We start from the raw sequence: 13913 nt of genomic DNA, 5'->3' as shown, positions 1-13913 counted from the left end.
TCGCTTCCTGTGTGCATTACTCTAATGGTCAAGCACGAACAGATGTCTTGATGTATTCATCCATTTGTTTATTCGTAAGCGTGTCGTTTGGATAAAGGTTTTCACTCTCACTGCTCTCTTATATACAAAGAAATGTCATGTAGACACAACACAAATACATTTAAGTGTGGAAAAGCAAACATTTCACCCCGTATTTAATCAACGTGTGCTGGAATGGCGCGTCATCTTGTTAGGATTAGAATTTTTCTTTGTTTTAACGTTCCTTCATTGAAAAAATGTTTTTTTTCTTTTGTGTTCATTAATAAGTGTTTAAAAATCCAGTGGAGATTCTCGATCCCACAAGATCCAGTCTAACAGACTGCAGTCGGACCCCACACCTGGGTAAACACGGCGTTAAAGGTGTGAATATACGACAAATCCCAGGGGATATTTTGGTACATGATTTCAGACACTGTTTGTTTTCTCTGAAGCCTGTGGCATGAAGCGTGGACCAGACTGACGTGGTGACCTGACCACGTGTTTTTAGAGTGAAGATCCGTCCCAGACATGTGTGGCTTTAGTTAAGGAAGGAAAACAAAAGGGGAAAAACTTCAGAAAATGAGAATGTGTTGTTTTGATTTCTTGGTTGAAATTCAATAAAGTGGTAACAAGGGGGCGTGTACTGGAGTATAATGCCTTAACTCTACAGAGGTTAGAGGTCTGGGCATCATTACCTGTTATCAGAACCACAAAAGTCCTTCAACTAAACTTCGAGTCAAATTTCTACCAACCTCCAGTCTGTCCTGATCTACATTGTGAAAAACAGTTTTTTAAAGAGTACTTTTTAATCCCATCTTATTTCTGACTCGTATTTATACAAATTTGTTTGATCACAGAGCAGGTCTTGATTAGGATATTCCCTGCACTTTGTATTGAAAATGAATTGTCATTTTGCTGATGTGTTTCAGCGAGAGAATCAGAGCCAGAGCAGGACGCAGCAAAAACAATGACATTTGTCCGAAGCAGGCTGGCACAAACACACATGCACACACCTACACAGATACACACACACTAATGCTATGCTGATGTATTTATGAGTCATAATGGAGACTTTACATTATGACCAGGATTTTCTCGGTGATAAGGGTGAATGTGAGGTTCAGTAACTGCAGTGAGACTAGGAGGAATTCTTTCTTCTTTCCCAGCAGAACAACAAGACAAAGACATCGACGGAGCAAACGTGAAGTGAACAAGCGCAGAGATTTGGGGTCGTCCGACTCTTTGTCTCGTGTACTGATAAGGGTTTGCCCTCGGGGCGCTGCGCGTTAGGCACATTTGACCAACCATCATGAGGAACGTCTGTGGCACTCCTGACCCATTTCATGTGACCTGATTGAGCAGTCGTATCACTTAAACACTCACGTCACCCCAGAGACTCCCAGAAGGCGTCTCCTCCTGATCCCCACCGCTCTTAATTACACACTCAGGGTAGCGGTGCATTCAAATTCACTGTGCCCGGTACTTCCTCTCTCTATATACAGTTTAAAAATGTATTTTTAAAAATGTGTCCAGTTACAATTCCATAATTTAATGTAACATTTCAATTCTTTATATTTTATTTTTACCTTTGATTGTGCGGTAAGTGTTGTAGGATATGTCAGAATCAAAGAGTTGAGGGTTTAAATCTTGTTAATCTTATCTTACAATTATTGAGCTCTGGATCTCACTGGCATCGACTATCGACTATGTGACAAGGTTTAAAAGTTTCTTTCTGGGTCGGAGGTCAAAGTGGTTCATCTATGGGTACTAGTGTAGGCCTGTAAGACAAGGGTCACAGGAAGCAGAGCGAGGCAGGATTTCCCCCTTCCATCACCGGGTTACAATATCTCACCCTGCATGTCGACCTTTTGTTTCCTGCAAATGCAACCCGCCAGCACCTGATCAAAAGTCAAAGTTGAGGTGAATTCTCTGGATTCAGCGGTTCTTATGAGAAAAGGCTTTATTTGGAGTCTGCCCGCTGAGAACAAAGACTGCACTGTGCGTCTGGGAAACTGCACATAAAAGTGTGTGGCTAGGATCAGAGTTACGTGAGAGAAACGAGGAGCGGGAGAAATGACAATATTTTCTGGATGTGCTGTTATATAACAACCTTTAGCATTTTTAACCTTTACAAGTACAAGTACGCCTGAAGAAGAAGTACAGGTGGTTTATTACCTTAGCTTCTAGTGACTACAGTGAAAAGTTAGTGGTGGCAGAATTGAAGATGCTTTGGGTTTTACTGAGAGAGACCAGGATTAACAGGATTAGAGAAAACACATTAGAAGGTCAGTTAAGTTTGAGAAGAACATTTTAGGTGGTTTAGGCAGTGGGAGAGATAGTGGGTTTACATGTCCAAAAACTCTGGAAATAGAACTTCCAGAATGGAGTAAACCCCTAGAGATAGTTCATGGAATTGCAATGGCCATGTAGATGGTTGGTGTAACAGCAGGGAAAGAAAAGGATTAGGATTAGAACGAAGAAATAATCTGATGAGGAAACACCATAAGGAGTTGATTATTGTGCTGTAATAAATCACCAGGGCAGAAGTGCACAACGCCAAGTTAGTGCTTTTGTTCACATCTTTTCAAGTAATTAAGGCCAAGCAAGCAACTGTTTTTTTTCCTGCACTGTATGATATAAAAAACAGCATGGAATAAATGTAATAAATACCGTGATAATTTGAGAATCGGTTCTGGTTCCTTTAATCTTCCAGGTCCTCTGGGACAGATGATACACATGTGTGATGTAACTAAAGTCTTTATATCTGAGGCTTTTCTGGACTCAACGATCCACAACGTTTGTCAAGCTTAGGCAAGACTGGGAGGAACAATTAGCCCTGGACCCTTCAGGGTGGGCATGATGAGTGACCCATGGACACACGGGCATGGAGGCACAACCCAGGGTACTGGGTGCATTTCAGTTGAAAGCACAACTTAATTTGAACATCCACCGAAAAAACTGTTGTCACCCCCAGTGATGCTGTCTGGTGCAAAATCACTTTCACCAACACCTCAAACTGAGGCTTAAGAGACTAAAAAAATCAGAGTAAAAATCATGGGTGGGTAACTGTTTGATCCCACCTACTGTCAATTTTCCATTGTATTATTTAGGTGTCATAAGTAAATATATCTTAACAGCTGAAGTCTCTGATTCCAAAGCACTTAGTTAACTTGGTGGATACGAAAACAGTATGAATTTTTCCAAATCAAATGTGACAGAGCTCTGACCTAGAGGCTCAAATATGCAGTGTGTTGAATATTTTGGTCCAACTTTCTGGACAAGGGTTTTGTAGAAAAGCACCATTAAAACAGCCAACATAAATGTGCTGTAATGTGTTGAACTAAGGTCCCAAAAAAAGAGAGAGTTCAAGACTTTCCTGAGAGGTTTTCTGTAAAAGGCTGAACAGATGTTTACGTTTCCATGTGCTTAGCATTGAAGTGATTAATAGAGTGTGGACAGGAGGTTAAAACAAAACCATACAGACCTCTCAAGTATTTTCTACTCTGCTTCTTGTAGGACAATACAATTGGTATGTAATAATTTACTAAACAGAGCTCCTTTAAATCCAAGGTTGTCCTTTAGCAAAAATTACTGGGGGTTCAATTCCAGGTAGATGCTGCTGTGTCCCCAGGTGAGACACCCAAGCAGCGGTGTCTTATCGGTCTGCCAGAGGGGCAGTCCCACAGTAATCCCATATAAATGAGAGAGACAGGAGGTAGGTGTCAGGAAGAGCATCCGCTGTTTAAAAACAGAAAAAAGTCACGTCTGTGGATCATTAGCTGTGGCATCGTCTGTAAAAGGAAGCAGCTGAATTTTTTTTTTTAAATGTATTGCCCAAAACAAATATTTCATGTTAGTAATTTTATGCCGTTATATATCTGAATTTTTCCTGAAACAGACTAGGGGTAGGTTAGCGTTAGCTCAGGTACAGGGACAGTCAAAGCCAGGGTTAAGGGGGAGCTTTAAATTAGGGTTAGGTTTAGCGCTAGTTGACGTTAGTGTTGGTTTCTGGCTAGGATTACACAATTGTTAGTTTTATGGTCAGTGTAAGGTTAAATTTAGGTGGATTGATTTTTAATCCAAATACCGGTAGCCTAAAGTCTCAGTTTTCACTGAATGAAATCATACGATTCTTTGTTTACTGACATACATTAATAATTTGGATTTCTTTTTAAACTATGGCAGGGTCCACGACAAAAAAGAAGAGTGAATCCATTGTTCACTGTTTCTGGTACTGCAGCTGCAGTAACTTTTTCTCATAGACACATAGATACTTCACTTGCGCTAAAATCCACATACTGGAATATATTACTATAGAATACTGCACTGCAGCTATTATTGAATAGTAGTTATTTTCCATTGCCAGTGTTATCAGTCTGTCACACTCTGTCAAATGAAGCACATGTGAGCTGCTGCAGATGCCGAAGGCTAAAACTGTATAATCTTCCCAGCACAGCCCCCTATTCTTCTGAGGGTGGTTGGTTAAAACAGGGGGGAAGCTAACCCAGCTAATCTTTCATCTAAAGATCTTTCTTTTTCTCACGGATGCCCTCAGCAATTCATGATAACCTTATTAAACAGTTTCCTCTGACAAATCCTTAAGAAATAAATCCTCTTTTATATGTTTTTTTTTTTTTTTTTTTTTTTTGCAGAAAGAGGGTTGATCAAGACGGTTGTGCCCATCACATGGAAAAACCTCAGTTTCCTTGGCAACCCATGATGGTTTTGCACTGCATCGACTGGTTAGGAGAGAAGTTTGCAGGGACATTTTTGTATTGAGTGAAAGAGTCAGCAGTTTGGGAATTTACTTAAAGGAAGTGCAGATTCAAGGGAAGTGCCAAAAGATTTTGCTGGCTGCGTGGAGCTCATTTATAACCGGCACCGAGTCTAAACACGAAAAGAAATGGATAGTAGAGTAGAGTAGTGGTGTATGTAGCGAAGGATTTTACCAGTGAAAGTTATAGTTATGTTTCATTAATATTAACTTTTGTTATGAATAAACCAAAAAATGTTGTACAGATTTAGCTTGTAACAGTTAACAGCCGTCATTTCTGTTCAAGTGTATCATTTAAAACCTTCCCATTTGTCGTTTACCTCTTCAAAGTGACGTAGCAAACGCGTCAACGTAGGCGATATGCAAACTGATGGTTTGCTTCTCCCACGTGGCCACGGGTGGTACTGCATTAAAGTAAGGCATGGTCAGGAAAAATACATTAGTCTAAACATGTTAAGAAAAATATTTTAAGACCGCCGGCACTGGTGTCACTGGTGCATTTATTCCTCTCCTCTTCTTTTGTTCCTCCTTGGGTTTTCACATTTCTCTACTATATCTACTGTAGCTGCGCTACCAGATTTTTACATTTCACTGCATCTTCTATCTGTCATTGTTTATCATCTTATGTGGACTCTTTTTCTGACGTTGAGACTTCCAGTTCAAACTCAATACACAGTTCCTAATTCACCTTTCTAGTCACCTTGTTATGATGCTCTCAGTATGCTGTCTTGCCAAATACTAGTTTGTGCTACTTTCCTGTCTTGCAGTTCAATCTTTTCCTAAACTGAACTGGCTGCACTGTATTTTAAGCCGATCTAATTAAGTTTGAACCAAACCAATTAGAAGAGTTGTTCCAGTTCCACGTTACCTGGGTGGGTGAGGTTGGGTTGAGACAGCTAATAAGACGACAATAGGGTAAAACTGCAATTAGCTTCAATGATCCTCACCTGTGGAACAAACTCCCTGAAAACCTGCAGTAAAGTTAAACAATCAGCTTATTTAAAGCAGGGCTGAAAATGCAATACTTTTCTGCAGCGTTCCGGTAGTGCTCATTTCATTCACTTAATCTTAGTTGATTGACATTAAATTGTAATTACATTATTTAAATGTTTTTCACCCTTTCTTATTTTTAGTGTATCTATCCATATTGAATCCAGTCCCAGTAGAGGTTTCACTAATTTATTACATTTCCATTTCAATTCTCTCAAACCTCAGTTTTATCACTTCCCAGACCAATGTACACATTTGTCACAGAAATACATGAGTGACAAATGCTGCTACAAAAATAGTAAAAGATGGTAACATTTTATCCCCACTCACAGTGATTCACAAAAACACAACAGGGATTAGCTGTGTGTACAAGTACAACAAGGACATGCAGTGAGTTCCTTTAAGACTGCACTAATTGTCAGTCTATAATTTCCCAGTGCAACACCTGTGATGTTGGTAATGAGTTATGAAGACAACACATCTGGATAATCCTGTACTGTTTATGCAGCAAATATTGTTTTAAGATACAAAATGTCTACAACAAAACCATTCCCCTTTGTGCCATGTTGTGTTAATGTTTACATAATAAATAAAAGAATATTTTTTTCCAGTTTGGTTCCTGGAGGATCTTCAGACTGGTCTTCTTCCAAACACATTACCACTGAGATGTCACACAGTTTTACTGCAAAAAACTTTTCAATATACTGCATCAAAAGGCAGCATCAACATCTGCTCTTCATCAGGATGGTCTTCACAGACAGGAGGGCTCCTCCATTCTTAGGTGCAGGGTCAGACGATCCTGTCGGTGTGAACACACGACGGCCGACTGACTGGAGAGCTGACTGTTGTCCTTCTCCGTGCGCTGCGAAGGCACTCGACTTATGTGATGACGATTGACCATAACAGTGAGCTGTCAGTTTTGTGCTGCCACAGCAGTTTGCATAATTCAGTTTCCTGGGCAGCATCAGCCACTTCTTATTAGGCAGCTAGAACATGCAGTGCAAACAGTGGGTCTCATGTCCAAACATGGACATGTGGTCAGTGGATTTCAATGTGCACCTGTGAAGAGATTGGGCAACTGGTTAATAAAAAGCACAGTTATCAGTTGATACTTGATTAATCATAACTTTATGGTTTTTTTTTTTTTACTGTAATCTCATTTAGCAGTAAATACAATTAGTGCAAATATTGGCCCCAGAGCCAGATTTTGTACAGCAATTGAAAATGGGTAAATAGTAGTAGCTAAGGATAGCTTTACCTGTGATTTTTTCCTTTACCTAGACATTTAAATAAATTTCTCACTACATGACATGCCATCAATTATCCTGGATGTGGACCACATTCTGCTAGCTCTGTTTTAAATCGACAGCTCTATGATCCTATGGTCCTACGATCATCCAGAATGTCCGCTATATTTTTCAGCTTCCAGACGATGTGTAATAATGTTCTGAAATCAAGAATACGGGTCATATTTGTGGTCGGAGAAATTGTTTAATTCAGTGTAAGACCAGAAAGAAATGTCAGTTAGGTTTTAGCTGTGACGAGGCAATACGCTCAGCAAGCTTCACGAGTTTAATAGTGATTACAAAAGAATGGTTTAAAGGTTAATAATTATTTTGTTTATCTGTATTATTTATGTCTCCCCCTGATATTCTGCCAGAGACAGACTATTTTAACTTAGATCTAATTTTAACTCACACCAAGTATTGCATATCCTGGGTTAATCAAACTTGTCTACAGCTTGGGCTCAAATACAACAAAGCGTTGATATTTACCTGTAGTCTGACGTTAAACATCATCGAGGCGACGAGGTAGATGTAGGGGAATCTGATTCGTAGTCGCCATGCCAGATTAAAAAATATCATCAAAGTCCTGGTCAAGCCTTTTGAAAACACTGCATAGGAGTGACCGGCGGAGCCCGAAAACCGGAGCACCAGATGAGTCAGCCCCGCCATAAAGGCGTAGACTGGCCCGGTGTGCTGTACGGTGAAGTGTCAGGCAGTGAGGTGAAGGGCAGACCGAAGTAGGGGTGGTTGACATCTCATCTTTCTATCTGTGTCTACCCCTGGGCTCCATTCTTTTCTGCAATGTCTATTTGAAGAGCAGCTCCACCCCAACAGCTCCTTTGTACATTCTCACCCGGATGAATGACGGTGTAACACACGGAAGTAAAAGGTCTAAACATACAAATGTTCTGCCCGGTATTTCGACTTTTAGGCATTTTGGCACGAAAGACAAAAACAGCTTTTCTGGGTTTGTAGATTCGATACAAACTTTTATTTTATATATATATTGAATATATAATTTTGATTTAATTTATAACTATATGATGAAAAGATTATATGAATAATCTTGATTTGATTTTTTTAAATAAAAAAGTAACTTAAGTCTAATATGTATTACATATTTTGGAGGACATTGATTAAAACAAAAAACATTTCCCTTGTGCTCTACTGATCCCCAGTCTCCTACCCATATCAATAAAATTAATTATCTTTTATTTGGTAGATAATCAGAAACAAGATTGGCTACAATTAATTTAGATACTACAGTTGTAGTATTCTGTATTTTGTGTTTTACCAACCAATAATTAGATTTACCTGTACTCTATAAAAAGGTAAAAATTTACCTAAGCATACTCAGATTTATGTCCAGTGCTGGGCTACAGTAAATTCATTATACGGCTTGTTTGTTTTCTAGCTTATGCACAGCAATGAGGAACCTAAGTAGCCTCCACAGAGTAATAAATCCAAATAAAAATAACAACAGCAACGATTTAGATATTTACCGAGGGGACTCTCAAATCAGGAGTAAATGGATTTTATATTTTATCTCTGTTAATCTATAGTAGTAGTAGAAGTAGTATTAATAAAGTATAAAAACAACGTTAGTGTTTTCGTTGTCCTCTCTGTTGTTGGTTTAGTGGTGTTTCTATAATAAATCTAAGTAATGTAGGGATGTTGACTTAGGTGACGTCGATCCTAATTTCTTTGCCACACTCAAACTTGTCCTTCTTGTTTTAATAGTCCATAACCATTGGACTAGCTGTAATTATATTTTAATGTCATCATAATCCTGGGAACAGGTGATTTCCAACTGTTCTTTTCAAAGTATGACACAGTGGGAATGTCACCCGGAAGTAAGTCCTAGTTGTGGCGGTGTCTGCCTTCATTTTTTCCTCAGGGGTGGTGGCCGCTGTTTTTGCTACAACAGCTTCCAGATCAGTAGAGTCAAAGCATGGGAATGTCGGGAGGGGCTTTCTTACTTAACTCAAGCTAAAGTCTAATACAAGTTACTGTAAGTTTGTCTCACGGACCCTGAATCCCTGCTGTCCGCTCAAAGACTGTTTTCAGAGAAGTTTTTGGAACGTTTCACCAGATAACGATCCCGGACAAAGGAAACCAGAGCTAACGTCAGCTACCTGGGGTAACTCAGCATTCCATTTGCTGCGGCGCAATGCAGGCCATAAAGTGTGTCGTTGTAGGTGACGGGTAAGTGAACTGTCATTAACGCTTACTGTTAGTTGCATTCTTCTTTAAACTTTACTGTCATTCGTGTGACCTGGGCATTCACTGTCATGAGTAAAGATACAAAAATATTTAAAAAAGAAAAAGTTTGCAGCAGATCTTTCACATTGCCTGTTTGTTATGCTACCTCATAAAGGTGCTGTGACATTACGGTTGCATTACACATTAGCATTAGGGAGATCGGTGGATATCAAACTAATGTAACCCAGTTAAACTGTTTTTCTCTAAACGTGGGTGACTCACACACCTCTGGGCTCCTCTTCCAATCCCCTAAGCTGGAGTTAAAATGTGTCAGTAGTTAGTCACTCGTTGAATAATATGTAGGGCATTGATATTTTTTTCTTCAAATTTTATATTAACATGTGAGCGATAATCAAAAAATATCAACTCGAATAAAACAGTTCAAAACGTGTGTGTTTTTTTTCTACAAACATTCTCCAACAGGTGTCCCAACATTAGGGTGGCTCAAAGTGACTTAAATAATGGCCAACAGTGTGATTTAAAACTGTGGTTCTCAGCCTTTCTGAATCACAATCAACCAAACTGTTAAATTAAGTTCCTCTCCACCATATTTGGTCAGACGTTTTTTCACCATTTTAAAAATTGTATTTATTTATTTATATTTATTATTATGTATATATATATATATATATATATATATACAAGTATATATATATATAACTTTTTTTACTTGTGAATAATTGTTAGCTTTGAGTATACATGGGTTACTTGAAATGGTGAAATAGTTAGGTCTTGCTCTGGTGACCTGTGTATAGATTACAAAAAATTGAATCCAGAAGGTTAGGAAGCACTGTCATTCTGAGGGAAAACATTAGGTTCAACCTATTTTTCCATTTTGTGTCTTTTTGTCCAGAGCTGTGGGTAAGACTTGCCTGCTCATCAGCTATACCACCAATGCCTTCCCTGGAGAGTACATCCCCACAGTGTAAGTACATGATAATGCAGCCCAATATAAATTGTTCATTTATTGATGATAGACTTAAGTTCAATCAGAACTCTCTATGAGTTCTCTCCACTATTACTTCTGTTGAGACAATTAGGGAATTTTAGAAACATTCTTGTTCTGCGGGATATTTCCTTTTCTGCAGAACAGGTTCCCATCCACACAGTTGTCTGCAGCAGAGATTTAGGCAGTGGATGGTATCACAAAGTTAAATAAAAACCAGAACGTTATTTTAACTCAGACCAGCCAGGACACTGGAGATCTGTATCTGTCCAATAAGTCTACAGTGCCTGACTCAGCAGGTAGTCACCAAACAGCATTTCAGGTTTAGCATAGGAACTGGGGGGTTACAAACACCCTGCATATCCATGAAAACGTGTTTTTACTGTTATTTACAGCTCCTCATATCACTCCTCCTCTTAGGTTTGACAATTACTCTGCCAATGTTATGGTTGACGGAAAACCGGTGAACTTGGGCCTTTGGGATACAGCAGGACAGGAAGATTATGACCGTCTGCGCCCACTTTCCTACCCTCAGACGGTACAATAGCAGTTTGGCAACACAGTATTGTGTTTTACTGATTATGCTTCTTACTCATGCATCGATTGCTCCAAAGTGAATTTTATTTATACCTGTATTCCACTTGTGAAGTTTGCAGAACAAACCTAAAAATAAGGTTTTATTCTACTTACTCCCAACAGGAAGAAATGATCACAGCCTCCATAATATTTTTGTTTGTTTTATTTTTTAGGATGTATTTATCATCTGCTTTTCACTGGTGAGCCCCGCCTCGTTTGAAAACGTCCGCGCAAAGGTGAGTTGATAAATATCTGTCTGGGATCCAGTCAGCGTTGTAAAATCATCCACATTGAGTCAAGAATTGAAAAGGTTTGGTTTCAGCTGTGTTTGTGCAGATGTTGGGACCCAGTAGTCATGTCTCTTCAACTGGCTTAGCAGGAAACAGCAGCAGATGTTAATGTTAACTACAAGCAAATGCACTGTTATGGGCTGCAAATAAGAAACTTATTTTCTCTGGTTACATAAAAAAGAAACAAGAATGCTTTTTTCTATTAACATTCATTAGCAGGTCTTTGGCTAATTTGCTCAATTATTGTAATCACAAGCTGCTATTATATCTACTTGGGACCTGGTCCATAGACACATTGTCATGTTGACAGAGGCCAAGCTCCAGCCCCTCATCTTTAAGTTGGAAGTTGACCGTTGCCACCCACTGATTCACAGCCAGCCTTTTAATTTACTGAAACAATCCTTTATGCTTTTGAGATTGTCAGGAATCTACAACAGTCAAATGTCCAACTTTTAATTGATGTGATCTTGGTGCAGTGGTACTCGGAGGTGAGACACCATTGTCCCAATACTCCCATCATCTTGGTGGGCACCAAACTGGATCTAAGAGATGACAAGGACACCATAGAAAAGCTGAGGGAGAAGAAACTCAGTCCAATCACCTATCCTCAAGGACTGGCAATGGCCAAGGAAATTGGTAACAGCCATTTTGATTTGATCATTCACCCTGAGCTTTTATGATGACATCATCCTGCTAAACTCTCTGTCGTTCCACCAGGTTCAGTCAAGTATCAGGAGTGCTCAGCCTTGACTCAGCGTGGCCTTAAAACTGTGTTTGATGAGGCTATACGTGCCGTCCTCTGTCCTTCATCTGTGATGAAGAAGAAGAAAAACTGCTCTCTTCTCTAGGACTCACAGGAGGCTCTACACTATCCACTCAAACAAAAATGTACTTCAGTTTGTTTTCTCCTATATGTGTATCTGCAACACTTACACCAACACACTACTCTTGGAGTATTTATCGTGGTATCAGATTCAGGGTTGAATTATTTCAGTTCATGTTGTACTGTACAGAAAAACAGTCATGAAGTTTTTTAAAGGCCTTTTTAGATGTATAAGGTGTTATATAGGTAAAAATGAACAATGGAATGTCTTTCTGTTTGTTGCTTCCACTGGTTGTCGATCTTCTTTTTTGTTTACAGTCTCTGGTTGGTTGCCTTTGTGGCAAAAGAAACATAGCCAAAATACATCTCGATCACTTTCTGTACTTAAGCCAAAACAAAATTAAACCGTGCTGTTGGGTCTTAAACCTCTAGAAAACAGTACTGACTTGCAGCTGTTTGCTTAGCTTGCAAAATATATGATATTCCACTGCAGGGGCATCCACTGTTCACGAGGATGTTAAAGCCTGGGTCATGCTTTCTGCATTGGGATTTTCGGGGTACCTCAGTCTGGTCAGTAGAAAGCTGTACTTTCCAAGATGTTTGCCAAAGAGAACCCTATCAAAACTGATGATGCCAACCAAAATATGGCAAATGGAGAGGGAAAAAAGTACCTGTCTGCTGTTTTAACTCAGGAAAAAAACAAGCATGAGAAGGTCTAGGCTTCTGCCGCTTAGAGGTCAAAGTGTCAGTAGAGGAAAAATACAGCAGCAGTGAAACCTTAAGAACTGTCATTCAGTCTTGCCGTTTACCTCATAAAATGCTCAAAACGGCATTACAAGTGCAGTGCAACATGTACCACATCCTTACAGGACACCTATGTGTGCAGCTAGGGTGTGCCTTATACAAAAGCTTTACTGCAAGTGTATGGTGGCTGAGAACTCGTGTAGAGAGCATTGACCCAGGCCCAGCATGATAAATCTGTGAAGCTCTTGTGCCTTGAAAGACTGCACGTGTAGCATTTACACTCCAGTTCCTAGCACATGGTCCATGTTAATTCATTCTAATGAAATACTTACACAAGAGACCCACTAAAACAGAATTGTGCAAAGATCTGCTGATAATAACACCCCATTTCATCTCTTAAATATTAAATCTAATTCAGTATTTTATCTCTTTGGACCTGTTGTACATGATGTATTTTTTTTTTTTTTTGCCTTTATATGTAATACTTTCCCTTGGAAATATCTGGTGGTGGGGTACAGGAGCAACTTTAATGCTCTCAGGGCATTTATCAGAAACCTTTTGCAGCATAATTGTTTTTTTTTTAAACCAGTATCACCTCAGGCTGAGCGATAATATCTGTGTCATAACAGTAAGATATCTACTGTTGGCTCTGGTGTCCTGTACTGTGTAGCCATTGTTATCATTGTGATGTACAATTTTCTATCTTTTTTTCCCACAGAGATAACACTGTTCCTGCTGTATTGTCCAATTAACACTATGACTATCCTTTTTAATTACCTCTAAAGTTAACACTACCTTTCTCTCCCTTATTTGCTTTTGGTTATTAATGTTAATCACATGTGCAACATATACTGATAACAAAGATTATAAATGCTACAGTTATATTATGACAATGTATCTGAACTACTCAAGACAATGTATCTGAACTACTCAAGTAGGTGTTAAGTACATGTTGCTTCGTGATGTCTTCTGACATGAAGCTCTGCTTTATTTCAAGCCAATGTTGTGAGATTCTTTGGTTTCATGGATGAAAGACATCTTAACTTTTTGAAAAATCCAATAAATTCCAGGGAAAAACAAACTTTCTGGTCGTTTAACTTTGTTGGCACTGCAAGACGTAATGTCCTTTTTCATAGGTATACACACACACACACGGTTTGCCACAGCCACACTTGTGGGACTGTGTAGCGCCATCTCTTTCTTA

General features: G+C 39.2%; 2 protein-coding genes across 2 annotated transcripts; one reads left to right on the top strand and one right to left on the bottom strand.

The window, feature by feature from the left end:
• Positions 1–5955: 5955 nt before the first annotated feature.
• Positions 5956–7961, bottom strand: smim10l3 (small integral membrane protein 10 like 3). Its single transcript, XM_008329820.3, has 2 exons — positions 7558–7961; positions 5956–6841 (listed from the first exon to the last, which is right to left on the bottom strand). The coding sequence occupies exons 1-2, from the start codon at positions 7735–7737 to the stop codon at positions 6821–6823; spliced, it is 201 nt and encodes a 66-aa protein (XP_008328042.1). The 5' UTR covers positions 7738–7961; the 3' UTR covers positions 5956–6820.
• A 941-nt stretch (positions 7962–8902) lies between these two features.
• On the top strand, positions 8903–13791 carry LOC103393020 (ras-related C3 botulinum toxin substrate 1-like). The gene is made up of 6 exons (XM_025064253.1): positions 8903–9273; positions 10184–10255; positions 10697–10814; positions 11026–11088; positions 11619–11778; positions 11860–13791. Exons 1-6 carry the CDS (start codon positions 9239–9241, stop codon positions 11988–11990), a joined length of 579 nt encoding a protein of 192 aa, XP_024920021.1. The 5' UTR covers positions 8903–9238; the 3' UTR covers positions 11991–13791.
• The last annotated feature ends 122 nt before the right edge of the window (positions 13792–13913 follow it).

The sequence above is a fragment of the Cynoglossus semilaevis genome, chromosome 17 (genome assembly GCF_000523025.1).
Source record: "Cynoglossus semilaevis isolate Cse_v1.0 chromosome 17, Cse_v1.0, whole genome shotgun sequence".
In the NCBI taxonomy this organism is placed as follows: Eukaryota; Metazoa; Chordata; class Actinopteri; order Pleuronectiformes; family Cynoglossidae; genus Cynoglossus; species Cynoglossus semilaevis.
Note: the sequence above shows the minus strand (reverse complement) of the source record. Positions and strands in the feature narration are given on the sequence as shown.

Excerpts from the sequence above, each read along its gene's own strand:
- smim10l3 (XM_008329820.3), bottom strand. The coding sequence starts at position 7,737 with ATGGCGGGGCTGACTCATCTGGTGCTCCGGTTTTCGGGCTCCGCCGGT. Across the intron at positions 6,842-7,557 it reads TGTTTAACGTCAGACTACAG|GTGCACATTGAAATCCACTG; the intron begins GTAAATATCAAC and ends ATCTCTTCACAG.
- LOC103393020 (XM_025064253.1), top strand. The coding sequence starts at position 9,239 with ATGCAGGCCATAAAGTGTGTCGTTGTAGGTGACGG. Across the intron at positions 10,815-11,025 it reads CACTTTCCTACCCTCAGACG|GATGTATTTATCATCTGCTT; the intron begins GTACAATAGCAG and ends TTTATTTTTTAG. Across the intron at positions 11,779-11,859 it reads GGCAATGGCCAAGGAAATTG|GTTCAGTCAAGTATCAGGAG; the intron begins GTAACAGCCATT and ends TCGTTCCACCAG.